Raw genomic sequence first — 14,817 nt, 5'->3', positions numbered from 1 at the left:
CCACCGTCCTTTTGAGCTCTGGCCGGCCCAAAGGAGTGCGTGTTTGTGTGTAAGCAAGAAAACAAGAGCTATCCCAAAGAGGAGCCGTGATGGAGGCACTTTTCCAGGTCATGTGTCCAGGTGCGGAGAGGATCAGATTCCTGTGATTAGACTTACGGCTTAGTCCCTACAACAACACACCCCTTCCTCATTCAGCATGGCCTTGTTTGATGTCCCAGTCTACTTGGGCAAGACATTTCATCATGAACACATAATTAAAGCTAGAAAAATAAGCCGCCTTCATGACAAGCAAAGGTCCTGTCCCCCCCCACCCCCCACCCCCTCTCCTCTTTCCTCTCTCCTCCTCCTCCACTGGGGTTTGCTGCTGCTTTTTCAGGCCCTTCATTCCCTCCCTTTGGACCTTGTAACAATAATAGTGCATTTCCTGCGTACCAGTAACAACCACAGGGACAACATGCACGGGACTGGGTGATACAAAACGATACTATTCAGTGCAATACAACATTTTGCATTCATATCAATTAAGAAGCATTAATTAAAGGGAGATTTAAATGTTGAATTTGTATGAGAAGATCCAAGGTTCCTAAAAGAGAGCAACTGTGATTATGATTATTATTGGAAAGCCAATATGTTCGTATGGAAGATAAGTTTTGTCTTATATGTGTGTTCATTTTCATGCTTGGATTATAGTGGGAGTAAAAAGGCTGGACCTGATATGACATTGTTTCTTTCTCAGGACAAATATTAGGTTGTTAAATACACATGAGTAAAACCAAGAAATGCCCACACGATGCCAAAATGAGAAAATATACCCATTCTATAAACTAATTTTGTTACATTATGGTACATCGTAGCAGTCCATATGAAAAATAAATCCGTGCCTTCTGCAAAAATGTCCTCTCTCTCGCACAACACTGAGCGGTTAGTTATGATCAGTTCCCATAAGCTGCAATGTCTCTTCCCCTGCAGAAGGGGGCAATTGTCTTATCTGTGGTTCACCGACACCTGGAGCGGGCGGCCTCCAGGGCTTTCTGGTGTCTCCGTTTGTTGAACCTCTTGACATAGTTGTTGCTTCGCAGGAGTCCGTCTCCGGGCTTCAGTTTACCGCTCAGCAGGTTCAGGAGGTCATTGGGAAGGTGGCGCCTCCGGTGGTAGATCTGACCCATTATAATGTATCTGGTACCTTAGGAACAAGCAGAGGGAATGTTGAAGCACCAGGGGGAGAAATGTGCGCAGTCAAGCAATTTTCATGTTTGCACTAAACAAGTAGTTGTTACTGTTTCTGCTGATCTCAGGAAAACTGAATTCCCACATCTCACAAAGGGAAGCTTTGGTGGGAACTTACAGACTTCTAAATATTGTGGGAATTAAGAAATGTACTTATGTGTAATATCAATGATCAGACTCAGCATATGTCCCATAATAAATAACTTTCATCTAAAATCACATTGACATAACCAGAGAAATTAACAACTAAAAATACTGAAAAATAATATAAATCCAGTATCAGTTAAAGGGTATTAGGATATTACAGCTTATTATCAGACCTCAACTTGAACAACAATCCTTCAGACAGTGGCAAGACTTTTATTTAGTTCAAACTGGCAGCTCTAAACTGAAGGCAGATTGTTTTATGAGGCTTTTACTGTGTTGCACTCACCAAGTTTGATGTCAGGGCAGGGTTTGCTGCACTTGTACGTGTCCAGGACCAGAAGGCGAACTTTGAAGAAGAAGCTGTCTGGGGTCACGTAGAGACGACTCATTTTGTAGAAACCATCACTGCTTACCATCAGCGTAATGAGCCGTATTCCTCTACGCAACACCTCAATGTCGTGCACTATCCCATTGACAGCTGTTTAAGGGACATGAAAACCATGTTAACACGCTGGAGATTAATACATCACCATTCTGGGGATTGGGGGTATTTTAATGTGCTTAATGTGCTTTTTTTTTTTTAAAGGAGCAATTAGACATTTACACAGGAAATATAGGAAGACTGATACCGCTGTCATATCTGTAAGGTAAATATGAAGCTCCAGCCTCTTGACAAGAGTCTATCTTTGTCTCTCAGTGGGTACGTACCAAACTCACTGTAGCAGTAATACTCTCTCTCCTCCTTCTCCTTCCTGCACTCACTCATGCAGAAGGCGTCATGTGTGAAGTCAGACTCTGTTGAGGAGAAGACAAGCAGAGGTCAGGATGGAGGGATGAGAAGAAGAAAAGAGAGGGACTGTCTGCCGTGCCCGTTCGGAGCCAGACTCTCATTCCAGCGTCATTAGAAAGGGACGAGGTTGTCATTACAAAACCCAGGCATCACATTCCTCAGCAGAGGACTGGAGGAGGTGGGATATATGTGATGGGATCGCATCAGTCCTATATTTTCCATCTTAAGTGCAATATCAGACCGGTCTCACTTGCTTTGCATCAGTATCATTACAGCCACCCACACACAAAGCGACATGCTGACAGCCAGATTTGAGGGAAGGGGATATAATTAGTGGCGGGGGACGCTGGATGAGGAAAAACCATCACTGTCATTATGGCTCTTTAACTTAGTGTGTGAACTCCGTGAACTCTATATGTTTGCTGATAAGTATGATCTTACTTGACTGACTAACTTCCAAAAAAGTATCAGATTTGGCTTTATTTCAAATGGGGGCTTTTTTTTTTTAAGCCTTTATTGGGCAGGAGGCAGTGACAGGAAACGTGGGAAGACAGAGACAAGGGAACGACTTGCAACAAAGGTTTCCTTTTTGTTCAAAAGAATTTTGGAAAGTTTGTAGTTTTGAGGTGAAATCCACTTTGCATGCTTTTTGCCCCCAAAACATTACAATAAGGCTCTAGGCTACTGGAAATAGGCTCCATTTTATATGAGCAAAAGTTAAGTAAAACTGCAGTTTTTTTTCACTCTGTAACTAATATAAAAACGTTGTATTTGGTGAAAGGCATTTGTCATTGTGTTTGTGTAATACTGAATATCACAGGTCAGATTGCACTGATTATTACTGGTGATAAATACTATTGATATAAAGCATAGAAAGCATAGCAAAGATTTTCCCAGCTGGATAAACTCTTGTATAATTTCAATCTTTTGTAATATGTAATCCCAACAATAAGTCTTGTATCCCAACAGGAAGTATGCAAGGCGATACTGCTCAAGCATAAAGATCCTGAATATGTGAATAAATCAATATTAATACAGAGGTCAGATTTCAAGGTCGGGGTACAACAAATCCTTGTATACCTCGCTTCAGGATGTCGAACTGGTAAAGCAGACTGGAGGAGCGCCGGTTGAAGACGACCGGCGGGCGGCTGTTGTTTCGGGTCGCTGCGCCGATGCCTGACTGATAGAGACTGGACTTCCCCGGCCGGTTTTCCTCGGGGTCCAGTCGGCGGTTGGGTTGATCTCTCCGCGGAGAGGGCGGCGGTTGGTGCGGCTGAGCCTGAGGCTGTGAGTGGGGTGGGCCCCTGGGTCTGGAGTTGGGGTGTCCCTCTGCTTCGCTCTGCTGAGGAGGACTGATGTTGGGCTGGGTGTCCTGGTTGGTCTTCTGCACGGTGCGGTTGGTGGCGGCGGCTGTAGCTCCTGTCAGCGGGGCTTTGGGAAGCAGACCGACAACTTCTCCTCTGGTTTTCTCGCTGTTGTGCTCCAGCAGACGGTCGCTCTTGGGGCCCTTCTTGCTCTTGTTGTGGGGAGTGTGGTGTCGAGGGATGGGGGCCAGGTCGCTGTGCTTGGGCCACACAGCTGAGGGCAGAGGATGGAGGGCGAATTTGGACTCGCCGGTCTTGCTGCCTTTCTCTAGAAGCTCATTGATGGGCAGGGAGGGCTCTTTGACCACCAGCCTGCTCTGGTTGCCCGGGGCTGGATCCACAAAGCTGCTCTGACCCTTTTCTATCAGGCTGTACAGCTCTGAGGTTTAAACAGACAAAACATTTGCACTTAATTTACACAATTTGATTTAGTATTTTACCCCATAAACCCCTTTATTCCCACAATAGATTAAAACAGTGGGTTAATTTGATGTAGCCAACATGGTAACTCTGGACATTCCTTAAAAACTTACTTTGGTTATTTCTTACCTTAGTTCAATTGATAAAATATGAAAAATATTTAAACTCATTGACTTGATAGGAATCTACATCGAAGATATTACTTTTTAAATTCAAATAGTCATACAAACCTTCCTATCCATCAGAATTATAAGATGATGTCAACTCTTACTCACTTAGCATGTTATCAAATTATCTAATTTAGTGCCACCTAAGATTGTTAAAATGTTATAGGGTTTTTTGAGATGTTTTAGAATAACAGTGACCTATATATATATTGACCAATGCGATACAACTGTTACATTCAAAGCTAAAGAGTTTAAAAGCAAACAAACTACAACAGTGGAGAATGATGAAATTATTAAATTGCATTATTAATCTCATTAAAGCAACAAGAAAGAATGTGTAAGAAAACTAGTTCTGCTCAAAATATAAAAATGTCACTACAAATCTCAACTATCCTGAGTGACAAAAACAAATACACTCACCGTTAACAACACGCTCTTCTGTGTTGTGAAGTGGAAACCCTAGAAACAAGAGAAACAGAATAATCCCTGTCATCCTGGATGTTCAGTGAGGACACACTTTAAGGTCTGGTACAGAGCTGGGATTCCTGGGATTTTTATACGGCCCACTCTGCAATGAGAGGGAAAGGGAGGTGGTGGGACGTCCCAAACACAAAAATAAATTCTTTGACATGACACTCCTTTCATTCATAAATGGTTGTTTACAATATAAGAGGAGAAATGTGTCTCTGTGTAGATATTATCTGCTGTTTACTGAGTAGGATTTTATGTTAAAGGGAACTAGGTTTACACTCTAATATGTGATGTCCAAAATAATGTTCATATTTAATGTATTGATGCTTAAATACTTAAGTACGTTTGAAATTTCAATGGCTCATATAAAAATACTCACTATTTCAGGTTATGGTTGAGGTTATCTTGATGCTTTAGGTGGATGTGACTGTTGACCTGAATGTATTTAAATTCGTCAGACTTTACTTCCCTCTGGTGGCCACAGTGAGGAACTGCAACATTAACATTTGTCAAAATCACCTCAATGTATATACACTTGACCAAACTGGAAAAGAACAGAAATAAACTTCAGGCGATCGTGTTAGTTGTTTTCTAGTTGTCAACGTTTTGTGTTTTTTTCTGAGCATGAACATACAATCAGTAAATATACAAGTACAACTGAATATTGCTATTTGCATCGTGGTCCAGTATTTATAATAATACCAGCCTAATAATAATAGTAATAATAATAATGATAATAGATCTTGTAAGATGAGATTTATCGTGAAGATTTATTTTGTAAATGACCTTAATCCTTCTAATGTTTCTTTAGATCAGTTGAATAATTTAATTAGTGGCGATGACATTATATTTTGCATTTTTACCATCTTCCTGATTTATATAGAGAAGCAGCGCACAGAACATGATGCACCTTGCCAGTGATGCTTGCAGAATGTGATTGCACAGGGAAGTGTTTTCATGCATTTATGGCAGGATAAACTCAATGCTTATTTCCACTCATGCTGTTTTGCTATTTCCCTATTTTTTCTAGCAGTTATAAAGTATTTTCTTTTATTTATGTTTCAGATTTATTTTTTCATAAATTTTAAATTTAAGTTTTGAGTTTGTCATGTGAAGATAGGGAAGCATATAAATTGAGATTTTTTTTTAATCAATTATTTATTGATATCATGATGGAGAGACCGATATGCTGGAATGACGAGGAGTTAAGTCTTAAGCCCCTTTTCCACTGGTCAAAAAACCTGCTAAAACCCACTTACGTTGACTTGACTTTTGTCGGAAATGGAAAAGGGTTCAATCAACATTCAAAAATGACACTGCAGTAGACCCAGATTTTTATCGGCTCCGATCGGCTCTAATCGGCATTGAACGCGAAAATTACGGGTGAACCCGTTAATTTTCACCCCCTTTCCTGCTGTTCAGTACTTGCTGTAACGTCTTTCAGACCACAGATGCTGTATACACACCTGTCACCTGTCCAGCACAGTGCTGTTAAACCAGAAACTTGGCTTTTATTATCTGATTTACCTGCGTTTAAGAAATCGGCATACAACCGCTAATTTTGATCGAAGAGGGGTATTTAAGAGGTTTACTTAAAGGTGGCGTTCCTTCATCCATGCGGATGTCAGAGAAGGCCATTGGGTTGGCTGGTGGGAACGATAGGCCTGTAGTTGGGTGTAATCTGCATAGCAATAAGCCATGTGAGCAGATAATTGGACCCAAGGAAGTGGTGTATATTGCAAAGAGAAGAGGTGTCAGTACCGATCCTTGGGCCACTCTTGTGGGGAGGGGATGGAGTAAAGACGTTTGTCTTTGCCATAATACACTGTAAGAGTGTCCAGTGGGATTCAAACCAAAAAAAAAGCACTTTACCCAAGATTTACCCTGACAGCAGGATGCAGATGTTCACTGTATCAAATGCTGCTGATAGGACCAGCAAGATAAAAACTGAGGAATGAGCTGCAGGTCTAGCTGCTTTTAGGGCTTCTGTCACAGACAACAGAGCAGCTTCAGTGGAGTCCAGAGCCAGAGGAATACTGGGACCTGCTCACAGACTACGTGGAAGGTAGTGAGGCCAGTATATAGTTCTCCTCTTGAGTAGGTTTGAATGAGCTCATGTTAGGGACCAATAGATGTGGTAGCTGAGCCAGCACCAGTGCAAGTGAACCTTTCCATGGGCACTTATTTGACAGCATAAACAATGTTATTAGCGCCTTGATGCCGAGTGGGGGTGATGGTTGATCAGAGTGTATGAATCTTCTTCCCCTCCAGTGGTCAGAATGAGGACACCATTACAGTTGTCAAACCAGACCTTCATGTTGTAATATGTTGCTGTCCACTTCTGGACTGAAGAGCTGAGCATTCCCAGTATGATGCTGCAACTGTGCATATTTATTTTAAATTGACTATCCTTGTTTTATACAGCTGTTCCTGATCCCCACCATTTTCTCCTCTCACATTTTACATATTTGACCATTGTTGTAATTGATAGCTGATAGTTGATTGCTTGCTGAACAGACAAACTCTGGTCACCATCACCTGGTTACAAAGGGAGACTATTAATGGAGGATAGTCGAATTACTGGTGATTAGAAACACTGCTGTATCCCACCATTCTTCTCGTTGTTTAATGTGACTTCTGGAAGAGCCCTGAAAAGGAAACTAAAGACGACCCAGATGGGACTCGAACCCACAATCCCCAGCTCCGGAGGCTGATGCCTTATCCATTAGGCCACTGGGTCATTACGCCACTGTTTGCGAAAAAGAACGATTATCAAGATAAGACAAGTGATGGAAACTGACGATTTGACCTTCATTTTAGCATCTGACATCGAATATTCACTTCGTTAAGTCAAGGAAACACCCACAATGGTCCACATTGAGGAACTGTGACCGTTTTATCTCGCGATACTGACCCCGGTTGCCTTTGTCAACGGTTTTGTTGTTTGATGTATTTTTTCCAACCGAAGGTAACAGGGAGGAGCTTGTAGGCAAACTGTCCAATGAGAAACCAGAAGCGAAACAGGGCGGTATAGATCTGACGTCACGCCTATTGTAAGAAAAAATAGCCTGGGAGAAATCTTTTAAGGTAAGCCGGGCGCACATGTTCTATGTCAAAATATACAATTTAACAATGTATTATTACTTTAACCGTTCAAGTCATTGTATTTGCTTCTATTTTGATTGTATAATGGTTGTATTATCTTTATTTCTGTGAATTTCAGCGGGGTTTTTTGGGTGTTGGTTTACCAGACAGGCTCCGTGTGCGATGGGCCACATGGTATTAGATAACCGGCTTGGCTTCAAGACAAGCGGACACTTAATTTCTTGCTGGCTCTGAGGACTAACCTGAGTTAACGACGCTAGTGTAAGCAGCCGTTGGTACGAACGTTTGATCGTTAAATTCCCGTCTTTCCACAGGGAGCGTGTATAACGTTAGTGGAACCGTTTGTCTTGCTCAACGGTCAGGAATGTCAGCTGGCAGCGACAACGGAGCTCGGCTCAACCAGTTCAAAAACAAAGGGAAAGACGCCAATGTAAGCCCTGCCAGTAACAACTAGCATAAACTACTGCACGAATTATGTTGGTAATCGTCCATAATCTTGTGTTCAATATACAGATATGTAAAGCTTTTATGGGTGTCGACATTTTCAGGAGCTAAGGCGCAGGAGAGCGGAAGTCAATGTGGAGCTCCGAAAAGCAAAGAAAGATGATCAGATCCTGAAGAGGAGAAATGTCCAGAGTCTTCTGGACGAGCCGACCTCTCCTCTGCAAGAGAAGGATCCGAACGCACAGGTAGTCTGTGACTGATGAGCCCCTGGGCGGTTCGACTGCCTCGTTCACACTCTGGTTTGGCGGGGTACAGTAAACCGGACGCACCTGTCATGTCTGAAGTATTTGGTTATTGGCTATGAATCACCTACATCACCCTCCATGTCAGCGCCTGACACTACCTCAAGAGAAAAAGTCTAGTTAAATTTAATCTTAAAGGTTGATAATATGAAGGTGTTCTCTGTTTGCACACAATGGCCAAAGGTCAATGAGAAACTTGAGGCAAATTTAAGTGTATACCTAATGATAGCAATGTGAAGGTGATTCTTTTTGATTTATAAAGGCTTTGAGTATGCGTAGCATAACTGAAAGTCTGAGCAGCTTCCTTTTTCACAGTTGATTTGCATTGTCCTGATCCTGTAACCCATACCTAAACATGTTCCAGTAACTGCTGCGAGTTGTTTTTAACTGCTTGTTTGACCCATGTTCACTTGCCAGATAAGTAATCCTCTTCTGTTTCTGTTTCTGTTTCTGTTTCCATAGCCTCCTCAGCACTGGTCTGTGGAGGAGATTGTAGCAGGTGTGAACAGCCAGAACCTTGATCATCAGCTCCAGGCCACTCAGGCAGCCAGGTAAAGTTATTTTGAATAATAATTTGACTGAAGAGTTTTAGTGTGTTACTATAATAAACTACCGGTAGTTCCATCTTATATTATAACTGTGGTATTCTAAAGAACAGACAACCAAAGCCCTGTTGTCCATCATTTGTTCAAATTCTCTTAGGTTTCAAACATATTATTTTTGGGGACACTTGTTCTTTTTCTGTTGAGTAAGAAGTCAATTTGTAGATTCCCAAACCTGTTAAACACGATGTTGTATGTTTATTGCTATTTATTCCTTTAAAGACATTGAACAATGCTACAACTTTACTTCACCTTCCACTGATTAACCCCTCAACTATCTTTGTTGTTTTTCTTGATGTATAGAAAGCTCCTCTCCAGAGAAAAGCACCCACCAATTGACAGCATAATTGCTGCCAGCCTCATCCCAAGGTTTGTTAGTTTTTTGGCATTGTCTGAATGTCCTCCCATCCAGTTTGAGGCAGCTTGGGCTCTGACCAACATCGCCTCAGGTACATCAGACCAGACCACTGCTGTCGTGGAAGGAGGGGCCATCCCAGCCTTCATCAGCCTGGTGGCATCACCCCACCCACACATAAGCGAGCAGGCCATTTGGGCCTTGGGTAACATTGCAGGTACTGTATGTTATCTTTGTGATTGAGAATTTTTTTTTTTTTTTTTTGCTTCTGTTGCATTTGTGTGCAATTATGCATCCCTTCTTTTGTCTGCAGAAGTTGTTTGTCTCCACAGGCTGTCATACTGAATTAATTAATGTAAAAGGTTGTGCCATAAAATAGAAGGGGTGTTGACATGTTAAGTTCATTGTCCAAAAGTAATTCATGCACGATAGTAAGGAAGCTATGGAGCCTGCATAGTGAAAAACAGCCCTGGCATATTAGGATAACAGAATAACATGCAGAAGGCTCTTTTTAAATGAAGGGCTTCCTTTTGAAATTCTCTACCGAATGATTCGTCTTTCATGGTAACCACATACAGAAACCATCAGCAATTTTCATAACATGAAACATTTTGTTGTGATGTTTTCTGTTCAGTGAATACACTGTTGACTGGAGATGACTGAAAATGTATTTTTTCTGGACCCAGGTGATGGATCCAACTACAGAGACCTAGTGATCAAACATGGTGGACTCCAGCCACTCCTGGCCCTGCTGGCGGCCCCTGACCTGTCTGTGTTTCCTGTGAGTTTCCTTTTATAAACATGACTGCACTGCTGGGTTTAAGAGGCGCATTTGTTACATGGCAGTACAGCCTTGTTAAGAACTTGTATGTTCTATCCAGATACAGACAAGATATATTGCAAACATGGCATCAAAATATGTATCAGGCATTTTTGCTTCTCCCTGGTCAAATATTTATTTTCAGGAAGATTTGGAAGATGTCATTGTGTTACAGATTTAAAAACATTTACAGACTTGTTTGGTGTAGGCAAATCAACTAAACCCAGCTGGTTATAGATTTGTCATCTAATTCTTACACTACAGAATTTACTTGACTGCCCTTTAGTGTGGTCAGGAGTGCATTTATAGCATGTGGATATACAGTATGTATCCCCTAACACATTAGAATCAGATCCTAATTCCTCTTCTGTGTATTTTGGTTGCAGCTGCACTTGTATTTAGAGCTGTGCACTCCTGATCTGATCAGTTCCTCAAGAAAATCCCTAAATTGCAGCAAATAAATGAACATTTAAAAAAATGTATGATCTCAAATTGTAATTTGGTATTAATACTATAAGGATATTGTAATTGCTGTTGACTGACTTTTGACACTAAATAGATTATTGCAAAAAGAGGAAGTGCAATAAGCTGCCTATACATACATGCATACACGCACATATATATATATATATATATATATACATTTTTTTATCTGCATGTGGTGTTAAGTTATTCATTCCTGTTGAAAAGCTTATGACCAGTTAAGAACCCTTTTTCATACTGCAGAGCATTTTTTTTTGTTGCTTAGGGACCTTTGGAATTTGGACCATACAGTTTTTTACTGCAGTTATCCAAAATGTATAAATTGCACAATAGCTCCCACTGTAAAATTTTGTCTGAGCATTTATTTAAATTGAACTCATTAGTAAAGACTTTTTTATTCAGTCATTGACTGGTTTCATGGCTTGAAAAAAATCCTGAGGCCCTGAATTTATTCTGCTTGTAGGTGTCTCTTTTTATAGAGAGGATAAATTTGAGTCTTGTTAGTGTTGTGGTATACTCTGTTACTCAAACAACTATCATGTTCACAAATAACACTTGACTCTTAAATCACAATACCAGTCTGGCTACCTGCGCAATGTCACCTGGACGCTTTCCAACCTGTGTCGGAACAAGAACCCAGCCCCTCCCTTGACGGCGGTGCAGCAGCTACTTCCAGCCCTGGTGCGCCTCCTGCACCATGACGACAGGGAGATCCTAGCCGACACCTGTTGGGCTGTATCCTATCTTACGGATGGCGTCAATGAGAGGATAGAGGTGGTCGTGCAGGCTGGCCTGGTGCCCCGTCTGGTACAGCTTCTTGCCTGTGGGGAGCTCTCTATTGTGGTATGGGCTGTAGCGTTTGTTAAACTCAAAAGTTAGTGTAATTTCTGACATTTGAAAGTGCAATTAGTACACTGTCTAAAGTGCTCTTATTCATTTAAAGGAACAGTTTGACCATTTGAGAAATGCACTTATTTGCTTGTTTGATGAAAGTCATAGGGCCCCTCTGATATAATAGCTTGTTCCATCAGGTCCAGAAGTGGTCATTATATGCTCATAAATATCATCTCACTTCAAGACATTCCTCACAGTTCACTCAAGCATCCTTTTTTTTACCCATCCTCCTGTATCTTGAACTTCAAACCTGTCCAATTCACCCTCATCATAAAGTTGAAGAAAACCAATTTCTCTCTAGTTCATTTTTTGAACATCTGTTCTCATTACTTGAATCTTACATAATCATTTAATCCCTAATATGAATTTAGTCTTATTAAGAGTTTGGTCAATCCTGCACTCCTGAAAAATCTTTCTGTCAAGTTTAGGCTGAGTGTTGGGCAGATTACTGTTACAAAGTCTGAAGTCATGCGTGCAGTCAGATGTGAACGGAAGATGTGACTACGTCTCCTTTTCCTCCCAGACTCCAGCCCTGCGGTCACTTGGCAACATTGTGACTGGGACAGATGAGCAGACCCAGTGTGTTCTGAATGCAGGTGCCCTGGCGATGTTACCCGGCCTCCTACGTCACCAAAAGCCCAACATCCAGAAAGAAGCAGCCTGGACAGTGTCCAACATCACTGCTGGCAAAGACACCCAGATTCAGGAGGTTATCAATGCAGGACTGATACCCATCCTAGTGGAGATCCTCCAACAGGTTGGGACACAAAAGCAGACAGAAAATATTTCTGGCTTGTCGCACGAGTCCAAATAAGATTAATTCATAATAGGTCTAGTTATATTTTATATTTTATTGATCAGTGTAGGGGTGGTTGTCCTCTGCCTTTTACCCATCCATCTTACCCTCATTCAAAAATAAACAGCCGTAAGGCAGCATCTGGGCTCCAGCTCCAGCTCTGAGACTGTTGTCTTTGTTAAACACAATAGTGGCAGCATTCCTAGTATCTTTAATGCTTGACTTGACAGCAACTACCACTATTTACATTCAAGGGATTTACAAACTAAAACATCAGATTTATTTTTTGTTTAGGCAGACTACAAGACCCAGAAGGAGGCAGTGTGGGCTGTCACCAATTACACCAGTGGTGGAACAGTGGCCCAAGTGGCCTACCTCGTCCACTGCAATGTGCTGGGGCCTCTGCTCAACCTACTGACAGCTAAAGAATGCAAGATCATCTTGGTCATCCTGGATGCAATCTACAATATTTTACAGGTACATTGTCAGGATTTAAAAGAAGTCTCAGAAGTCCCATTTTCATCTATACTGCTCTCTTTGCATTGGAGTTGCTCACAGAGAATGTGTCTTCATGGGATATCAAAATGCTGCAGTTAACACTCTTTGCTATGTGTCCTGTAGATTTTACCCTCCAACTTGTCTGCCATTGGGAGTGACCTCTGAGGCGAACTGTAGCGCCTAACTATTCTTCTCAGAATATTAAAAAAATTAACATGTAATTTATATTTTGATATTTTCGCATTTTATATCCGACTTCAGGTTCACTTGTAATGTATGACATGAAGAACAAACCAGTTACGAAGCACAACTATTCCATCGTATTCTGTCCAGGGAACTCTTATTTTGTGTAGGATTAATATAACGTTTAGACATTAGGTCAGTGGTGAAACTTGAACTATTATAGTGGATTTGAAGTAAAATTAATAAAACATGACACAGGCCTTTTTTTCTTTTCTTTAGAACTTGAAATACAACTGTGCAAATGTTTTTCTAAGTGAAAGAAAATGCCATGCAAAACAGGCTAATGTTATATTAATGCCTATAACTGCAATGAAGAACATTTAAAAGAGATGTTAGTCTTGAACCGTAACCTTACACACTCTTCTGTCAGCAGATATTTGATTTTAGATCTCAGGGAATTTGAGATTAACACTGTGGCATTTTGAGATTAGGAAACATGTAGACCTGCTGAATTTAATCTCACATTATAGATTAAATGACGCAGGTTGATTCTTGACATTCATGGATTAAAATGGATGGTCACAGGACACAGGTTCATTTATTGTGTGAGGAAACTATTATTCTTACAGATTTCTTTTCCCTTTCCCCACAGATGGCATTCAAAGCTGGTGAGATTGAGAAACTGTGCCTAATGATTGAGGAGTTGGGTGGTTTGGACAAGATTGAAGCACTGCAGTCTCATGACAACGAAGCAGTCTACAAATCCTCTCTAAACATTATAGACAGATTTTTCTCTGAAGAGGTAAGTGTTACTAATGACTGATCTCTATTGATTTTAAATTTTTGAATGACAGCAATAGTTTCACTTGAGGTGTTTAGAGTTGATTTTCTTGTGTATCTGTGAATCTTTTTTTCGTCAAAATGTGTGTTATCTGCTGGCAGAAAAAGCACAACTTCACTGTTAATTGTATGACTCATTCTGGCAGCTCCAGCAGGGTGCCAGAGGTTATTTGTGTGATTACCGTTCTCTACTTACTATTGCTGTAGAATAAATGTGAGGTGCAGTGCAACATACGGTAGCCTAAGATAGCTGTTGGCTGGTTTCTACAAGGCTACCTAATTACCTAATTTGTAATTAAAGTTTTGCATTTCCTGGCCTGACCAAAATCTTTCAAAATAAAACTTATTTTGCTTTCAAAGATCTGCATTTTAATATGAATCGGTTCACAACAGATTCTTTCTTGGCTAACAGAAATTGTCCACAGAATCTATCCTAATCCATGTCCATGAAACCATCCCCAAAACATGCCAAGACTTGGTTAATCCTCTAATGCCCTTATCCTCCTGTCCCTCTTGTCTTTCAGAATGAAGATGATGAGTCTGTGGTTCCTGAGGCTACAGAAGACAGCTATACCTTCCAGATTTCCAAAGACCAAAGCACTTTCCAGTTTTAACACGTCCAGTTTGCTCTTTGTAACATATACAAAACTGAAAATTCTTACTTTTGTTTTATATTTTTGTAATTTTTTTTAGACATTTCATCCTTGTACATAACAGTACAAACAAAAATATCTGTTCCGTTTTGAAAAATATTTGTAAATAAATTTTATTCATGCATACAGTGTTTTTTTCTTGATGTGTGTTTCAGATATAAGCAGGCTATGAATAGGGAAACCGGGCTTTGATTCATTTGTTGAAAATATGTGACAGAGTTGAGGTGTGAAGAACCAGTGGGAAATAAGGAATGAG

At 40.8% G+C, this 14,817-nt stretch overlaps 2 protein-coding genes and 1 non-coding gene across 3 annotated transcripts; 1 reads left to right on the top strand and 2 right to left on the bottom strand.

The window, feature by feature from the left end:
* Positions 1-327: 327 nt before the first annotated feature.
* LOC111659687 (UPF0450 protein C17orf58 homolog) lies at positions 328-4,637 on the bottom strand. The gene is made up of 5 exons (XM_023412689.2): positions 4,536-4,637; positions 3,245-3,907; positions 2,083-2,169; positions 1,661-1,852; positions 328-1,183 (listed from the first exon to the last, which is right to left on the bottom strand). The coding sequence occupies exons 1-5, from the start codon at positions 4,606-4,608 to the stop codon at positions 996-998; spliced, it is 1,203 nt and encodes a 400-aa protein (XP_023268457.1). The 5' UTR covers positions 4,609-4,637; the 3' UTR covers positions 328-995.
* A 2,616-nt stretch (positions 4,638-7,253) lies between these two features.
* On the bottom strand, positions 7,254-7,326 carry trnar-ccg (transfer RNA arginine (anticodon CCG)). Its single transcript has one exon. It is a non-coding gene; the product is annotated as a tRNA-Arg (tRNA).
* Positions 7,327-7,588: 262 nt separating this feature from the next.
* On the top strand, positions 7,589-14,685 carry LOC111659717 (importin subunit alpha-1-like). The gene is made up of 11 exons (XM_023412727.2): positions 7,589-7,673; positions 8,006-8,121; positions 8,240-8,380; positions 8,900-8,988; positions 9,343-9,611; positions 10,081-10,175; positions 11,277-11,540; positions 12,115-12,348; positions 12,682-12,864; positions 13,721-13,870; positions 14,433-14,685. The coding sequence occupies exons 2-11, from the start codon at positions 8,056-8,058 to the stop codon at positions 14,520-14,522; spliced, it is 1,581 nt and encodes a 526-aa protein (XP_023268495.1). The 5' UTR covers positions 7,589-7,673; positions 8,006-8,055; the 3' UTR covers positions 14,523-14,685.
* The last annotated feature ends 132 nt before the right edge of the window (positions 14,686-14,817 follow it).

The sequence above is a fragment of the Seriola lalandi genome, unplaced genomic scaffold (assembly GCF_002814215.2).
Source record: "Seriola lalandi dorsalis isolate HSWRI2012SDOR001 ecotype SW California unplaced genomic scaffold, Sedor1 jcf7180002054486, whole genome shotgun sequence".
NCBI classification, from domain to species: Eukaryota; Metazoa; Chordata; class Actinopteri; order Carangiformes; family Carangidae; genus Seriola; species Seriola lalandi.
The sequence above is the reverse complement of the archived record's forward strand: the minus strand, read 5'-3'. Positions and strand labels throughout refer to the sequence as shown.

What these genes read in the sequence shown, in the direction of transcription:
- LOC111659687 (XM_023412689.2), bottom strand. Translation starts at nt 4,608, where the DNA reads ATGACAGGGATTATTCTGTTTCTCTTGTTTCTAGGGTTTCCACTTCAC. An exon ending in AGAAGAGCGTGTTGTTAACG is followed by an intron (nt 3,908 to 4,535) that starts GTGAGTGTATTT and finishes TTTAAACCTCAG; the next exon opens with AGCTGTACAGCCTGATAGAA. An exon ending in GTTCGACATCCTGAAGCGAG is followed by an intron (nt 2,170 to 3,244) that starts GTATACAAGGAT and finishes TCTCCTCAACAG; the next exon opens with AGTCTGACTTCACACATGAC.
- LOC111659717 (XM_023412727.2), top strand. Translation starts at nt 8,056, where the DNA reads ATGTCAGCTGGCAGCGACAACGGAGCTCGGCTCAACCAGTTCAAAAAC. An exon ending in CAGGCCACTCAGGCAGCCAG is followed by an intron (nt 8,989 to 9,342) that starts GTAAAGTTATTT and finishes CTTGATGTATAG; the next exon opens with AAAGCTCCTCTCCAGAGAAA. An exon ending in GTGGGGAGCTCTCTATTGTG is followed by an intron (nt 11,541 to 12,114) that starts GTATGGGCTGTA and finishes TTTTCCTCCCAG; the next exon opens with ACTCCAGCCCTGCGGTCACT.